Source organism: Notamacropus eugenii, chromosome X, assembly GCF_028372415.1.
Source record: "Notamacropus eugenii isolate mMacEug1 chromosome X, mMacEug1.pri_v2, whole genome shotgun sequence".
In the NCBI taxonomy this organism is placed as follows: domain Eukaryota; kingdom Metazoa; phylum Chordata; class Mammalia; order Diprotodontia; family Macropodidae; genus Notamacropus; species Notamacropus eugenii.
The window spans coordinates 80,296,536-80,314,978 of record NC_092879.1 but is presented as its reverse complement, the minus strand read 5'-3'; the positions used below and the strand labels follow the sequence as shown (position 1 = coordinate 80,314,978).

Genomic DNA, 18,443 nt, shown 5'->3' with positions numbered 1-18,443 from the left:
ACATAAGATTATTCTTAATGAAATTTGGTGCAAAGATTTTTCTCTTGGTCACTAGTTTATTTCCTTATATTGATTTTTCTCATGTGCTTCATATTTTTAGAAGTCTGGTTATCCTACTGCAGTTCTATACTCGCCTTCATTCTGGCCTTGCTCACTTACACTGTCAGAGAATCTCCTCTCTGCCAATTACAGAAACAACATACAACTGAGATAAGAATGTTTGTAAAGGCCTACAGAACCTCCGGAACCTAAAGCTGTGTCCTTGGGATTCAATACTGGGTCCAAGGGTAGACTCGAGACTATAGGCCTTAGTTATTTATTACATGGCATTGCAGATCTAAGACTCTCAGGTATTCACTTTAATGATATTTGAAATTGTTGTTATTCATTATGGAGTGTTTGCATATTTTTTCATTTATTTATATTTTGCGTATTCAAAATGCCAGTGGTTTTCCATTACTTCTAGAATGAAATGAAATAGCTGCTCCGCCATTTAAAATCCTTCACAATGTGCATCCAGCCTTCCTTTCTGCAGTTTAACATATTGCTCCTCTACACATACCCTGTAATCCAGCCAAACTAGCTGACTTGTTGCTCCTTACAATGTCCATTATCCACCTCATGGCTTTATAAAAAGCTGCCCGCTATCCTTGGGATACACTTCTTCCCTGCCTTCACCCCCCAGAATCCCTATCTTCCTCCATAGCTCCCTTGGAGGAGTATGAGGGATGATCCAAGATCCCTCCAGGTACCAGTGCTTCCCCATCTGAACTTAGCTTCAAATTGCTTCATATATATTATTAATCTCTCTGCATATTTACCTCTCCCTCCTACCCTGGTCTAGGATGTCAGCTCCTTACTGATACTTAAGGGCAAGGACTGTTGAGTTTTTGGTTGTCTTTATACCCTTAGCAATTGGTATGTAGTAGGTATCCAATATCATAAATGCTTGCTGATAGTTCACATTGTCTGGCAGAGTGCCAAAATGCAAAAATAATATAGGTCAACTAAGTGCTTAGAAAGTACCTGTCTCCCTTCTCCCCTCCCCCCAATACTGAGAAATCTGACTGGCTTAAAGTCTTGAGCATATCTCTCAGGTAGACAGACTTATTTTGCAGTACTTTAAACTGAAATTTGCAAGTGTTTATCAATTGTTTTAAGCATCTGAGGCAAGAGAATATTTTTTCATTCGATTCCTTTGACTGCCTCTTTCTCCCTGCTCTCCTTAGCAGGAAATCTGCTATTCTGTTATTGCTAAAAGGGCAGATTCAACTTTTCTGATGTGTTGAACAAGAGACTAAAGGCTGCTTCTCACTCTGACTAGAGACAGGCTGGTTGAAGGTAGAATTAGCAGAGCATTCTGTATTATATGATGATCACACATGGAAATGGAGTGCCCAGTTGGGGAGAAGAAAGACAGAACATTGTTGAGACACTTGGCTCGATGAAATGGCTCAAGCTAGCCACATACCTCTTTCCACTTGTCTGTTGTTGTGTGTCTTTCTCATGGTCATTTCATACCCATCTTCTACACTGCTATTTCTTTTCTGTCCTATTTCTAGTTGTTTGCTTATGTAGATTTACACACAGGGTTAGGGTTAGAATGTTTGTATCAAAAGGAGCACCTGCCCAGACTTCCAGAATCACTGCATGTTAGAGCTAGAATGGTTATCTGGTTCAGATCCCCTCATCTTAAGCAGCAGGCAACTGAGGCCCAAAGGGCATGAGAAACTTATTCGTGACCATACAGTGTTAATGGGAAGATCTAGAATAGTATCTAGTTTATCACTAGTTTATCATGAGATTAGATCTGAAGTTTCCAGATTCATAGTTCAGTGGTCTGATTTTTTTGTTTCGTTTCTCCTCTTTACTCATTTTCATATTACTTTTCCTCTGCATTTTTATCTGTTCCCACCACTCTCACTCCAACTTATGTCTCTCAATTTCTCTCTCTGTCTCTCTCTCTCTGTCTCTCTCTCCCTCTTTCTCTCCCCTCCGTCTCTGTCTTTTTCTCTCTCTCTCTTTCCCTCTCTCTCCCTCCTTCACCCTTCTTTCTAGTAATGGATTTGTTTACTCAAGCTTCCTTGGCTCTTCTTTAGCTTGTTCACTGCCCATTTTCCTTTCTCCTGTTATTTTTCTAATTTATTTTTGAATTTCTTGAAGAACTTCATTTGCTCTTTAATAAGAAGAGGCTTCTGTGTGTAAAGCACAATGCTAGATACTAGGAGGAAAGAGCAAGCTAACTAACGTGTGAGTCCTTCCTTCATGAAGGAAGGCGAGCAGGTTAGGACATAGACACCAATGTGGACCACGTTACTGGACCGTGAGTATATAGTTCAGACTAGAGTGTAGGAGGAGCATATAAGATTGAGGATAGGATATGCAAGGTTGGAAACAGGAAATGTGTTTCTAAGTTAGAGAGAGCTTCATTAAATGAGGATGAATGTTCACAGTTCCTTGCTTAATAAAATTTTAACTGTTTCAAAACTGCTGTTTGCTACTCTTTCCATATAAAAATCATTTCCCAAGGTCTGTTCAATTTTTGTTCCTGTTTTAAGTGTGCTTTTTTTTGGACTAAATTCTAGTTGAAGCATTTTCATCCTGATAAGAAGTCAATTTTTTTCCTAACCATAATTTTGAACAAATTTTTAGATTCTTGAATAATTCCGTTAGGAAACCATATCATCACAAGAATTAATTTATTTAGAGGAAATATCTAGAAGTGTATCTGTGCAAGCATCATTGTGAGGTATCAGCTTGATCACTGAGCACCAATAACTATGTGTTTTTTAAATTCCCTTCCATGTGCTGTTTTTGGAGTCTAGTCAAGGACTTCAGTCAAATCCTATATGTTAAATTCATCCCATTCTGAATTTTAAGAATCTTTACTCCCTCAGTATTCTGGTTTCATTTTCCTGGATCTTTGTTACTTGGATATTAATTTTAATTGTTCATAGAATTCCTTCGATACCACGTATGTTTTTGAGGACCAGGATTCTTTGTTTTTCTTTTTCTTTTTTTCTTTTATTGTAATTTATTTATTTAACTTTTAACATTCATTTTCACAAAATTTTGGGTTCCAAATTTTCTCTCCATTTGTCCCCTCCCCCCACCCCAAAACACTGAGCATTCTAATTGCCCCTGTCACTAATTTGCCCTCTCTTCTATCATTCCTCTCTGCCCTTGTCCCCATCTTCTCTTTTGTCCTGTAGGGCCAAATAACTTTCTATACCCCTTTACCTATATTTCTTATTTTCTAGTAGCAAGAACAGTACTGGACAGTTGTTCCTAAAACTTTGAGTTCCAACTTCTCTTCATCCCTCCCTCCCTACCCCTTCCCTTTGGAAGGCAAGCAATTCAATATAGGCCATATCTGTGTAGTTTTGCAAATAACTTCGATAATAGTCGTGTTGTATAAGACTAACTATATTTCCCTCCATCCTATCCTGCCCCCCCATTGCTTCTATTTTCTCTTTTGATCCTGTCCCTCCCCATGAGTGTTGACCTCAAATTGCTCCCTCCTCCCAATGCCCTCCCTTCCATCATCCCCCCACCCTGCTTATCCCCTTCTCCCTCACTTTCCTGTATTGTAAGATAGATTTTCATACCAAAATGAGTGTGCATTTTATTCCTTCCTTTAGTGGAATGTGATGAGAGTAAACTTCATGTTTTTCTCTCACCTCCCCTCTTTTTCCCTCCACTAATAAGTCTTTTGCTTGCCTCTTTTATGAGAGATAATTTGCCCCATTTCATCTCTCCCTTTCTCCTCCCAATATATTTCTCTCTCACTGCTTAATTTCATTTTTTAAAGATATGATCCCATCCTCTTCAATTCACTCTGTGCACTCTGTCTCTCTGTGTGTGTGTAATCCCACCCAGTACCCAGATACTGAAAAGTTTCAAGAGTTACAAATATTGTCTTTCTATGTAGGAATATAAACAGTTCAACTTTAGTAAGTCCCTTATGACTTCTCTTTCTTGTTCACCTTTTCATGCTTCTCTTCATTCTTGTGTTTGAAAGTCAAATTTTCTTTTCAGCTCTGGTCTTTTCATCAAGAATGCTTGAAAGTCCTCTATTTCATTGAAGGACCATTTTTTCCCCTGAAGTATTATAGTCAGTTTTGCTGGGTAGGTGATTCTTGGTTTTAGTCCTAGTTCCTTTGACTTCTGGAATATCCTATTCCATGCCCTTCAATCCCTTAATGTAGAAGCTGCTAGATCTTGTGTTATCCTGATTGTATTTCCATAATACTTAAATTGTTTCTTTCTAGCTGCTTGCAATATTTTCTCCTTGACCAGGGAACTCTGGAATTTGGCCACAATGTTCCTAGGAGTTTCTCTTTTTGGATCTCTTTCAGACGGTGATCTGTGGATTCCTTGAATACTTATTTTGCCCTCTGGTTCTAGAATCTCAGGGCAGTTTTCCTTGATAATTTCATGAAAGATGATGTCTAGGCTCTTTTTTTGATCATGGCTTTCAGGCAGTCCCATAATTTTTAAATTGTCTCTCCTGGATCCGTTCTCCAGGTCAGTTGTTTTTCCAATGAGATATTTCACATTATCTTCCATGTTTTCATTCTTTTGGTTTTGTTTTGTGATTTCTTGGTTTCTCATAAAGTCATTAGCCTCCATCTGTTCCATTCTAATTTTGAAAGAACTATTTTCTTCAGTGAGTTTTTGAACCTCCTTTTCCATTTAGCTAATTCTGCTTTTGAAAGCATTCTTCTCCTTATTGGCTTTTTGAACCTCTTTTGCCAGTTGAGTTAACCTATTTTTCAAGGTGTTATTTTCTTCAGCATTTTTTTGGGTCTCCTTTAGCAAGGTGTTGACCTGCTTTTCATGCTTTACTTGCATCTCTCTCATTTCTCTTCCCAGTTTTTCCTCCACCTCTCTAACTTGATTTTCAAAATCCTTTTTGAGCTCTTCTGTGGCCTGAGCCCATTGGGTGGGCTGGGATACAGAGGCCTTGATTTCTATGTCTTTGCCTGATGGTAAGCATTGTTCTTCCTCATCAGAAAGGAAGGGAGGAAATACCTGTTCACCAAGAAAGTAACCTTCTATAGTCTTATATTTTTTCCCTTTTCTGGGCATTTTCCCAGCCAGTCACTTAACTTCTGAGTATTCTCTTCACACCCACTTGGCCTCCAGATCCTCCCAGCTAGCACTTGGGGTCTGAGATTCAAATGCTGCTTCCCAGCCTCAGGGCTTTGGGCAGGGGCAGGGCTGCTCTTGAGTGTGAGATTAAGTTCAGGTGCTCGGGTAGGGGCAGGGCCACCACTCAGGGACTCAGTTCCCTCAGGGGGTTTATGCAGAGACCTTCAACCATGGATCCAGGCTCCTGCCTGCTTTGGGAGCCCCAGTCTGCTGCTGCCTCCGCTGCTGCCTCCCGAGGGGGCCTGAGTCATGGAGATACCCTGCTCCCCTCCCAGCAAGCCAAAAAGACTCTTTCACTCACCCCCAGCACCTGTGGGTGGAGGGACCTGCGTGGCCGCTGGAGATTCAGTCCCTGAAGCCTGCTCAGATCAGCTCCTCTTGGTGCTGCACGGCCAAGGCAGGGCTGGGCTTGGCTCTGGGTCCAGGGCATGACGGACCTTTCACGTCAGATTTTCAGGTCCCTCTAGAACAGACATCTTGTCCGCTCCATTGTTCTGTGGCTTCTGCTGCTCCAGAATTTGTTGGGAGTTCTTTTTTACAGATATTTTATGGGCTGTGGGTTCGGAGCTAGCGTACGTGAATCTTTCTACTCCGCCATCTTGGCTCCTCCCCCTGTTTTTCTTTATATTCTTCCTGCCCATCACAGTCTCTGACACATAGTAGGTGCTTAATTAATGTTTTTTAATGGATTCCCAATTCAGTATTTCCTTTATTATTCTTATTAGGCCAAATATGTTGAGGTTGGCCTTCTATTTGATGAAACATCAGTTCATATCACAGGTTTAGAACATGTCTTGGTCCTTAAACCTTAGTGTTTAATCTTGCCGACTTGGAGCTAAGACTACCCAGGTTGAAACTGAGCATCTTTGATCATCACCTTCAGTGCTTCTTAAATTATGGATAGAGACCTCATGGGGTTGCGAAAAATTTGGCAATAATAAAAGGTTTCTCAACACGCAAAGACCAGAAATTAATTAAAAATCAAGCGTGTAATGAATCTAAGGTTTTTCTGGCAGCGCTTACCTGTGCTGCATCACCACGCAACTTTACTGCAGCTTTGGTTCTGAACACACAGTATGTGTACTTTGCACTGTGAATGCCCTCAGGCCACACCCCACCAACCAACAAGGCATGAAAATGGGAAAAGTTTAAGAAACCCCAACCTAAATGAATAATGTCCCGTAGATCCTCATCCTGAAATTCTACCATGGATAGTCACACCCTATAATATGGTTTTCTGATGACTTAGGCTTATTTGACTTCTCAGTCACTTCGTTGTGAATGACCCACAGTTGTTTTAATGTTGTAGCTTCTGAAATCAATGCCTTCTGGTTATCAGAGGCCTACTGCCAAAGAAGCTCTAACATCATTTTGGGAGTCCACAAAAAAAGGTTGATTTCCAAGGATTAAGAAAAAGGCACTTGTGCAGGGGAGAGAGGAACTTTATGAAGGAGAAGGAGCACTTTGCACAGTCTTACAGTGGCACCCCCCGCTTTAAACTCACACCCACTTGTTTCTGCCTGTTCTGCTACTTTTTTCTATAGTCATCTGAACCAAAGGAAAGGAAAAGGAAAAAGGAAAATTGTCAAAGAGGACAATTCAAAAAGAGGGGGAAAAACAATTCAGAAGAAAACAAAACCCACAAACCTTTCATCCGACACTATATTGAAAAGTAAAAGAACATACAAAATGTGTGAATTGGTGGTTGAATAAAGTGAATAACCCCTGATGATAGATCTTCCAGCATCTGTCAGATCTTCTCATTTGTTACCTCAGAGTTTGTACAGATGTTATGAACATGATATTTGTTGTATCAACAGAATTGTCTCTCTTTTTCATGGAAGAAAAAACAAAAGCCTTTAGTTACCTAAATTGTACAATAATCCTTTGTAATGGAAGATTTGTTGGTTAATTTAAATTCCATAGGAGGTATTTGTAGAATTTCCCCTCCTGCCCTTCTCCCCCTAAAAAAAAACCAAATCCAAAGCCCTGTGCCTATTTGGCTAAGTATTTTTACAAGACAAGAATTTCAGTTCAGTGAGACATGAACAGAAAAGGAAAGAAAGAGCAAAACATTTTAAAAGTTTACTAAAACAGGTAATGTAGTGTACCTTAAATATGAAAAGATGGCTAATGGATCAAAAATTATTTTATTGCTTGCCATTATGGATCCGACTTAACTGTAGTGGGCTGTGTTTACCACCCCATTATGCTATTTCTTTAGGCAAATACAAATTGAATTCCTTTCTCTCTCCGGCTTCTCTGTTAGTGTTCTTGCTTTTAATGCCCTTATGCCCAGTAGATATTGCTTATTTGGCTTATTTTTGAAAGATTTAAGATAGTTTAATTTATACTAGTATATTTCAAATATGGTTACATTAAAAATAATTGCTCACATTTTATGTAGAGCAAAGTAAAAGTGCATTTCCAATCAAATAATTCTGGCCCCAAACTGTGGAGCTGTGACAAATGTAAATTTATATTTCCATAATAAAAAGCTATTGCAAACACACAGTCATTTACATATGGTTCCTGAAATATTGCATACTGGCTTTGTCAGTGCTGGTAAGTCCATTTCAAGGATGTCACCCTTAGTCCATTAGTTTGGATAATGAGCCCTATAAAGTACATTTATAACTTGTGGCACTGCAACGGGATGGATTCTAATTTTCATCCTTTTATCTAGACACATTGAAAGAAGGTCAATGGAGGGTTCTATATGATTCATTGTCCCAACACATTGCAGATGACAGAGACCTGATAATGTCAGTGCAGAAGTGTTCTCCTTATTTGGAAAGAGCACTTGAAAGAAATCTTCTTATGTTCATCTTTTGAAGTGAAGTGGAGACAGATATTAAAAGAAGTGCTCTTCTTTTCTTCCCTTGATGCAAACATGATCAAGTGTATGACCAGATAGCTGTTCTTGAGCAAAAGCAAAAGCAACACTTAACAGAAAAATAAAAAGCCCTTAGTGGCTTTTATTGCCTTTGCTTGTTATAATGTGACATTTAATCAACTTTTCCCCCTAAGCCTGTTTGCTAAACAATAGAAAAGATTATAATTATGTATCAAGTGCTCCAATTTTGGTGCTTATTTATTAAAGTATTCAAAATTGTTTGAGTAGGATTCGGCCCTTATTTTATAAGAAGACTTCATAAAAAGCAACATGGGACAGCATTATACAATTGAGTTTGGGTCTCTATTGGAAAATAGAAATTATACATAATTTTCTATTTCATTGTCAACAGATTATTTCTTTTTATTAATGTTTGAACAAATGCTCACCAGAAATTTTTAAAGCCCATATGAATCATTTCCTCTGGAGAAGTGACATGCATGCATATATAAGTGATACCTATAACTTTTTTCATGTGAGGAGCTGCCACTATAGGAAGTTACTCTACCAGTCACATTGACTTAGATAAAAAATTAAGAGATCTGTATGGGTCATGCCTCTAACAAATAGCAGAGGCAGATTTTGAATTTAACTGTTCCCAACTCCCTGGTTCTTATCCAATCCAATCCCCGTTAATAAGCATCTGTTATGTACCAGGCATTATGCTAAATGTTAAGGATACAATCAATAAAAAGAAAGTTCTTTATATTCAGTCAATCAGTCTGATGCAGGCTCTGGGGTGGGGGAGAGACAATACATAAAAGGAGTCAGAAAAATGTGAGAGTGCCCAGTGTAGGGACATCTTGTTCTGTGGAGTTGAAACTGGGCAAAGCAGCAGGTACAGAGCCTGGAGTGAACCAGAAGGACTAAGAAATATTTAGATTAAAAAAATATTAAAATAGAAATAAATTAAAAATAAAATATAACAAATATTAAAATAAATAAAATATTCATTAGGGTTCAGGCAGTATGACCTAGAATCAAGAATAAAGAATTCCAGGAGGAGTGGAAATATGAAACTCAGTGCATATAGTTGGGTCATGCCTGTATATGACAATACTAATTAAATTAATTTATGGTTTTAGTCTTATACCAATTATACTACCAAGGAAGTGTTTTACAGGTGATAGGAAAACAAAATATAGCAGTACAGTGGCTGGGCAGACACTACAATGAAGAGAGCACTGGACCTGGAGTCAGAAAGATCTGAATTCAAATAAGGCCTCTGACACTTCATGTCACTGTGACCCTGGATGAGTCATTTTACCTCTCTCTGCCTCAGTTTTGAGAGAATATTTGTAAAAAGTATTTTACTGTCTGGCACATAGTAGGTACTAGATAAATGCTTATTCCCTTCCAGTAGTACAGTTTATTATAAATTAAAATAGCTTGTCTGCACTTGAATGAAATCAATTTAGTGATTTTTTTTTTAACCTTTTAACAACAGATTCATGTGTTTTTTTGGGGGAGGGAGCAAGTAATCTTGCAAATTGATATGTAACATAGAATCAATATCTAAATAGATGTTTTAAATTCCCTATCTTTGTTCTCCTTTTCTTTATATATAGATGTAAGGCAATCATAGATCACTTTGGTCAGAGGATAAGTGCTAAGTATTTTATCGTCGAAGACAGTTTCCTTACTGAGAAAACATGTTCAAATGTGACCTACAGGTAAGGGCTTCCTTATTCCACCAGCTCAGGTGGGTGAAAGCTGAGTTCTGAATTTCTAGCCACCTTTTAATGTCTTCCAGGGTAGCCTCTTATTGGCACTGAATGTTTGAACACATGAAGAAAAATGCAAGCCGGGTGCCAAACCCTGACTATTCTTAATTCAGTTTCTTTCTCGAATTAGTGTCATTTCATCTGTTGTTCATGAGCCAATGCATTAATCTAAGCAGAGCTGGCCTTCTGTGGGAGTTCTTCAACTTTAGCCTTTGCTTTGCAAACCACATGCCCAGAATAACTAGACAGGGCTTTGTTTCTCTATTTTGAAATCTATAAATATATCACCTATTGAATGTCAGTCTTGAACTTCTTGATTTGTCAAATTACAGGCAGATTTCGAGGGCAGTGCTGATTACAGATCGATCTGTATTGAAGGCAGAGTCTGACCAGCAGGTAACTTCAGTTGTGCACTTTTTTCTAACTTGTTGCTAATTTACTGCAATTACATAGGACACTCTTAGTGCAGCAGAGTTTATTAAGCCTTGTGTACTTGCACTGTCTCTTTTCTAGTGCTTATGTTTTAACTCAATGCAATAATTGCTATAAAGGTTTTGGATGCTTGAGAGAATGTTCTGTCTAGGAAGATAGATAGTCCTTGCTTTATAGAATAATGGTAATCCAAGAGTTGTATTTCAAAGTAAATTTTAACTTTTTTCCCAATTTCATCATCTTAACTCTTGCCTGTATGTTTTCTAATCTGATTCTTGCAACTCCACAAGGTAAATACTGCATGTATTATCCACATAATAGATGAGGAAGCCATGGCTCAAAAGAAGGTAAGGTAATTTGCCCTTGTTCCAGAGGAGTTTTAATCCAGTTCTCTTCTGACTCTCAATTCAAGCCTTTTTAAAGAATAACAACAATAATAATTATTATTAAAAAAAATTAATTTAAATTAAAAAATTAAAAATTGAGCATTTATTTTTTCTCATTCCTACTTCCTGAAAAATAAAAATAAAAACTTAACTCCTAGAACAAATTGCATAGTTAAGCAAAACAATTTTTTTTACCATACTACATTGATATGAGCGATATATCGACTTGGAGAAAAATATCCCCACAAATTGAATTGAAAACAGATTTCCAGCCTCATGGCATTACTAATGACATCATACCTATTCTGAGAGTTTTTCCACACTTTCATCCTTTTGAGATATCTCCCCAACTTTTGTTCCTTTCACCATCTGAGTTTCACAGATATTTTTCCCATATCAGTTGATTCCCTGACTATGCTGATATTCCAGGAATTTGTATCCCTTTCTACTTTTCTTAGTATTTACAGTGACTTGTCTATGCTGCAATATCCTAATTTTTCAAAAGATGCTTCTGTCAAACATGATTTGTTTCTGACAACTCGTTAGGTTTGGAGTAACCTGTTATAAAAAATGAATTAATCCTCCTTATCAATTCTGTTTAGTTCATGGTAGATCAGTCTTTATGAAATTAAGGGATATTTGTGCGGAAATGCTACTACAAGCCTGATTGCCTGAGATGACTAGGTTGGCACATCTGTTAAGATATCTTTCAAAGGAGAATGGTGTTTTAATAATTCATCATTCTATAATTATTTTACAGTATGTAAGTATTACAGTATTATAAGTGTTCTACTATCCCAAACTATCCATTACAGACCAGTTACCATTCTGCAGTGGTCTGCTCACCAGGAGGTCCTTACTCCAGGTTAATCACAGGTCCAGACCCCACCTATTCCCCTTAAAAAGCTAAGTGTCTATCCTTGTTTTCATGTTGAAGCGACCTTTTCTATTGTGAATGATAGTGAAGGAAATAAGAAGGAATGTGAGAATGTAGGTTTTGAGCCCACCATTATGCAAGCAGTCAACCTAATACAGTCAAATTCCCCAAATAAATAATTTCCATATTTATTCTTGCAGTGATGCTTGAAATATAAACACAACATTATGGATTCAGGCTACAGATGAGGGCTTTGCTTTCTCCCAGTAGGGATATAGGCTGCTAAAAATAACTATTATTTTTAGGGATTGATAACCATATTCTTAGGATGGTATAATCTACAGGGCAACCAGGATGTGATGACCATTTCATGCTTGTTGGAAAATTAAAGGAAGATAAAATCTCAGTAGTACCTAGCCTAGTGAATGTTGTTTGATCATTTGAAGTCTAAATTTCTTACTTCCAGGGCCTTATGTGAATCTACATCACTGACATATTTCAGTTAATTTTGAAGACTTTTGTTTTAAAATGTTTGAGCATATATTTACTCATTAAAAGTTACTACCATCTAATACTTAAATAGATTTAAAGTTGGCAGCCTTTCCATGTTCTTATTTAAAGTGAATTTTTTTAAAGACACAACTTTAAAAGCAAGTCTACATACATTTTGGAATTGATGACATAGTACCTTTTTATCCTAAATAGAAAATATCATTTAAAGACTTTACATATAATCATATATGTCTAAAATGCTTTTCTTTACTCATAATCATACAGGTAGATATGCTATCAAGATACTTGAAATATTCTTTTAACAAACATTGAACAATTACTCTGTGCAGAGCACAGCACTCATCACTAGGGAGATAAAATTGAATTTAAATGGTCTCTACCCTTATGAAATTTACACTCTATCAGGGGGATAAGAATACATATAAGCAAATATAATTCACAATATTATTTGATAAATGCATTTGTAGTACAAAGTAGTGTTATGTGAGATCTGTTGGGGAAAGTTGTTACCAGCCACAGGAAGAGGAATAGATTCATGGAGGAGGTGGCATTTGAGTCGGACATTAATAGATATGGTAGAAATTCTATAGGTAAAATATGGGGAGAAATATCAGGCGTAGGGGAATCACACGAACAAAACCACAGAGATAAGAGAGTGCAGTGTGTGTTAGGGCACAGAGAGTAGCCCAGTTTGGCTGAAGTATAGAATGCATAAAAGAGAGAGATATGATCTCAGCTTGCAATACCATGCTGGTATTATATTGTGGAGAGCTCTGAATGCCTTGAAATTCACTCATTTAATTGCAGATAGCATGGTATAATGGATAGAGAACATGTCTTGGAGCCATGAAGACCTGGGTTCAAGCTCTGCCTTTGATAGATACTGGCTATATGACCCCAGGCAAGTCATTTAACACCTTAGTGCAAGAGATTTCTCCTCTATAAATTTCTCTACCAGTAAAATCCTTAATAGCATAGAAAAAGGAGCATTCTTATACTTATCTCTATGTTTTAAATTTGGTTTCCAAATTAAAATCTTATATGTCAGAGTGTTAAATGTTAGTGAGTGTTGAAGATACTGTGGTTGGGCAGATACCAGCAGGAATGAAATTCAAATCTAATTGCTTCTTTTACTCTGTGTCTGCTTTGGAGATTTCTATTTTGACAGTACCACCACTGGAGCTGGGATCTGCTGCTGTCCGGGTCATCGAGTTGTGCTCTTCTACCATGACATGCATGAAAGGAACATGTAAGCACAGTATAATTGTTTATCTTCTTTATTTCTTTGGAGAATAAAGGGAATGGTGAGGAGAAGAGTGCCTGATTTCCAAGCAGATCACCAGGTTAATATAAATCTCTTGTAGGGATTCACCCATGTTTTCTTGCATTGTATTTCTGTTTGTCCCTTAGAGAAGATGAGCGATGTCATCCTTTGTTTTTAAATATTGTGGTCTGGCCTTACATATATATTCACATCTAGCAGTATCTATATCCCCAGTTCTGATTTAAGTTCTACAATGAAAGAATAACATGATTTCCTATAGTCTCCTTAGTTTTGTTTTCATAAAAATAAGTTACTTAATTGCTGATTTTCTTTTTTTTTTCCCTTAGAATCTCAGCTTTTCGCAGTTCTTGATTTCCTTTTATTGATGTTCTTTCCACCTCTGAGTCCTCTATTGACTTCTTACTCTTGATGAGAATTAAATTAAGAACGCCTTCTTTCCCTGTTTCTCTACTTTTGTCCCTCAAAGTTGCCCCATGGCACACTCTAAGCATTTCTCAGCTCTTTTGTGGTTTCTCCTTTGCTTTTCTAGCAGATAATGGTGTCATCAAAATAATCTCATATTTATTAAGCACTTATCATATGCTCTACTCTGGGTGTACCAAGCATTTGTGGAGGACACAAGGGAGAAGTATGGTACAATGGGAAGAGCTGGATCTGGAGTCAGAGGACCTGGGCTCAAATTTTGATTGTGTCATTTCCTAACTGTATGAACTTGGGCAAGTCATTCAACCTCCCTGGTCCTTAGTTTCCCTCTCTAAAATCAAGAAGCTAGACTAAACCTTTAAGTTCCTTTCTAGCTCTGTCTGTGGACCCACGTAGGAAAATGTGTCTCCTGTTTTTGAGGTGCTTACTATCTTGTTGAGAATAAAGGGCCTAAGCACATTACCAAGCTAAAGAATAATACAAAACAATGTCCTGAGTTCAAATCTTTTTATTACCATGTTAACTTACCTTGTGTGATAGAAACTCTGTGAATTCAAGGCATTATGTTAATTGTCAGGATACAGAAAGATGTGATCTACTCTTGACTCTGAAGGGCCTTTCCGACTTATGATACAGAGACAGAACCTATACCAAGGACAGGATTATAGCTGACATATTGGACTGTTTATGGTCCATGCTCTTTGAATGGTACAGTTAGTAAATACCATAAGAATTGAGCAGAGGGAGGGCTCACCATTGGTATGGGGCCATCAGTGAAAGCTTCTGGACAAGTAGGAAGAGCTAGAGCTGTGCCTTCAGGCAGTGGACGGTACTTGGATAGGCAAACAGGAGCGGGATAAGCATTCCTGCTCATTCCTAGAAGGCAGCAGTACATCAGGAAGAAAACCGGACAAGAAACTTTTGGAAGGACTAATGAGGTGAACCCAGATGACTAAATTATTCCCAAATGCTCATATCATGTTCTCTTTTATTGTCTTTATTGTAATCCTCTGTTCTTCCTGTTTATTTCCCAATGGCTGTCCCAGGACCATTGAATATTTGAAGTGGACATAAATTTTCTATTGTTCAAATGATGGAAATTATTGAAGTTTCATCACAATTTCTAAGATTTTTCCCAAAATATAAGTCACTTTCCAGATCACTCTGCCATACCCTGATCAGTGGATGTTTTTGACCTTTAACCTTTGAAACTAGCTTTAAAATGATATTTATTTGGTTGATCAACTTTTTAGCACGGATCTTTTTGTCATTTGGATTCTGTTACTACTTAAGATAGTATCTGCCTAGATTATTTCTCCGTGATTAGAAAATCTGTTTTTGTCTGCAGTATCCCAACCTGTCCTAAGCACTGTTATGACCTTCAAATTTAAAGAAATCAGCATCAAAAGTACTTTGAACACTCTTTAACAGAATAGGTCATTGCAAGGTTGACAGGGTGTAGTTTCCCATGCATCTTCCACAGGAGGCACCAAAAAAGTTGACTTCCATGTATTTCTCATGGTAGCTTTGGTCAATAGCATCGTCATAATCCATTAGTTGAACTAATACATATTTAGAAATGAAGTCACCAAAAAGGTCTTAGAATTTTACACCATCATCTAATTCTTCTTCATACTGCTATCTTGTAGTCAGGTAAGGCAGGAGCTGGTGGCCTGGTATAGTAGAAAAGGCTTTGTTAATTTTATTTTCTTCTTTAAAAAAAATTAAGTTAGCTAATGGCTTATCTATTTTATTGTTTTTGTAAAAACAGCTCCTAGTTTTGTTAATTCAGTGTTTTATTTTTTCTTTGTTTTATTAATCTCTTCTTTGATTTTCAAGATTTCTGTTTTAGTGTTTAATTAGAAATTTTTTCATTTGTTGATTTTCTAGTTTTGTTTTGTTTTTTTTAGTTCCATGCCCAATTTGTTGATATGTTCTTTGCTCCTTTTATTGATGAGTCTAAATATATAAATTTTTCCTTAAGTACTGCTTTGGCTGCATCCCATAAATTTTGTATATTGTCTTATTGTTTGTTATTTAGTGAAATTATTGATTGTTTTTTTGATCTCTTCTTTGACCCACCTATATTCTTTAGGATTAAATTACTTAATTTCTAGTTAAATTTTAATCTATGCTTCCAAGGCCCTTTATTGGATGTAATTTTTATTACATTATGGCCCCACAAGGTTACATTTAATACTTCTGCTTTTCTGCATTTGTTTGTGAGGTTTTTGTGCCCCAATATATGGTTAGTTTTTGTGAAGGTGCCATATACCTAACTATAGAAATAGTTATATTCCTTTTTATTCCCATTCACTAGTCTCGAGAGATCTGTCATATCCAACTTTCCTAAAATTCTGTTCATCTCTTTAACATCTTTCTTGTTTATTTTATAGTCAGATTTATCTCAGTCTGAGAGCAGAAAATTGAGGTCCCCCACTAATACAGTTTTTCTATTTTTTCTTGTACCTCTTTTAACTTTATCTTTAAGAATTAAGATGCTGTGTCATTTGGGTACATATATGTTCAGTACTGATATTAATTCATTGGCTATTTTTGCTTTTGCTTTGTCTGAGATTATAGTTACTACCCTTGCCTTTGTCATTCTCTTCTTCTGGGTTTGTGTTTTTAGCTTCTCACCATAGCAGCTCTTTATGGTGGAATTCTTTGTTTGATTTTTTTTTTCTGCCAGCCTACTTTTTGATTTTGGACTTTATGTCAGCACAGGGCTCTTTGTACTTCTGGGGGGGTGGTGTCTAACCAAAACTTCTGTCCTTTTACATCTTTCTGCTGCTTTCACAGCTCAGTCTGGGAGCTGGCAAGTTTTCAGTGCTCCCACATTGTTATGGTCTCAGGAGAGAGGTCTATTCACTGCCCTCCTAGTCTGAACTCTGCAGGTTCCTGATCCAAGTTTGGGTCTTTTGGCTCACATGTAGTTGAGAGTTTCAGTGGACTGCTACTGGACTCAGTCATTACCCTGTTGGAAGGCTCCACAGGTTTGTGGCTACTAAACTACTGCCTCTCTTTGGTCTGGAAGTCCTGCCTTGGTTATTGTTCTGGATATGTAGGCTTAGACATTGGGTTAAAAGCTAGAACTGAGTCACTGCTGTTCTGTTTCTGGGCTCAGAGGCACACGGCTATGTTCTTAGGACTTGTTTCTTGCTCAGACCATGCCTAGGATGGACCCATGTTCTCTCATAACCCCTCCTCTCTGCTTAGTGGGCTACGGAGCTGCCAGGTGGCACCTGTTCTTGTACCTAACATTAGTTCAGGGATCCCTTAGGATTTTCTTCTGCTCTAGTGGGTCCTGTCCTGGTGTTCCATGTCAGCCCTCTTTCTTTCCCTAGGGACTGGTATGCTCCCTGGTCTACACTGCTGGCCAGTTTTCTTTCCCCAATGTCTGAAGACCTGTTTGTCTCCCTAAGCTTCCCCAGGCTGGAAAAATGACTCACTGTGACTTTTTTCTTGCTTTTCTGGTCAAAATTCAGTCTAGTATATTTCCTAGTGCAGGTGTCCAGGCAAAAATGCTTCCTCTTACTCTGCCATCTTGACTCCATTCCTTCTAGTTACTTTTCCTTTGTGGTGATGAAATAGAAGCATTGCTTTAGCTATAAAGTTAGAAGATTTACTCCTATTGTAGTAGCTTTTATACAGAAAACTGTAGCTTGAAAATACTTTGACAATATTCTTGCATTAAATCTTTTGAGAATAAAAATTGACTTCAGCAAACATTTGGCATCTGCTCAGTGTAAATCACCTGTACCAGGTACTTGAGGATGACAAGATAATAATGGCATGATTCCTGCCCTCCAGAAACTTACATTGGAGGAGGGAAGGGTAGAAGTATATTACTTGACCTGGAAAAATATACAAAGTTGGAATGATGAAAAAAAAATTTAGTCAGTAAGCATTTATTAAGTGCTTATTCTGTCCCTGGCACTGCGCTAACCTCTGGGGATACAGAGAAAGGCAGAAACACTGGCCCTGTCCTCAAGGAGCTTACTTTCTAATGGGAAAGACAACCTGCAAATATCAAGATACATCCAGAGTTGATAGAAGTTAATCTCAGGAGGAAGCTGTTGCAGTAGTGTGTATGTTTGGGGGTGGAGGTGGGGATGGGAGATTGAACACAGAGACTGAGAAAAGAGAAATCTAGATGAATTAAGAACATGACAAGAAGTTCAGCTAGGGGGAAATGAGTATGGGAGTACATTATAGGCAATGTTAGTTTCAGGGGATAACCAGCACTCTACTTTGCCTAGAATGTATTCTTATGAAGAGGAATAATGTGAAATAAGACATGTTGAGTTAGGTTGCCAGGTTATGGAGGGTCTTAAACACTAGTCTAAGGAGTGTGTATTTTGTCTTAGAGGCAATAGGGAGCCACTCAAGATTGATGTGCAGATATGTAATGTGGTCAGACCTATGCCTAATCTTGTAGCTATGTGAAGCACTGATTGGCTAGAGGAGAGACTGGAAGTAAAGAATCCAGTTAGAAGGTTATTGTAGTAAACTAGTACAGGAAAGAGGTGATGAGGTTAAGGTGATATACAATGAGAACTTCTCAGCTCCCCTTTTTATGCTTTTATTTTTTCAAGGACAAAAGTTAGTGGTTTCCCATTTTCTGGTTGACATTTTGGCTGTCCCCTTGCTAGATTTAGAAATGGAAGTCCTGTGCAGGAACTATCTGTCTAGTGGCACTTCTGGCTGCTGCTATGTTGAGTTCCACAGACCCCATGGTGCATTTTACTCT

General features: G+C 37.7%; 1 protein-coding gene across 2 annotated transcripts in view; it reads left to right on the top strand.

Moving 5' to 3' along the window:
- The window catches only part of CHM (CHM Rab escort protein), a 211,662-nt gene that overhangs the window by 144,606 nt on the left and 48,613 nt on the right, over window positions 1-18,443 (top strand). For both annotated transcript variants that reach the window (XM_072626063.1, XM_072626062.1), the window contains 3 exons: window positions 9,619-9,723; window positions 10,107-10,170; window positions 13,135-13,231. In XM_072626063.1, coding sequence (XP_072482164.1) covers window positions 9,619-9,723; window positions 10,107-10,170; window positions 13,135-13,231 — 266 coding nt within the window. The remainder of the gene's footprint in view (window positions 1-9,618; window positions 9,724-10,106; window positions 10,171-13,134; window positions 13,232-18,443) is intronic.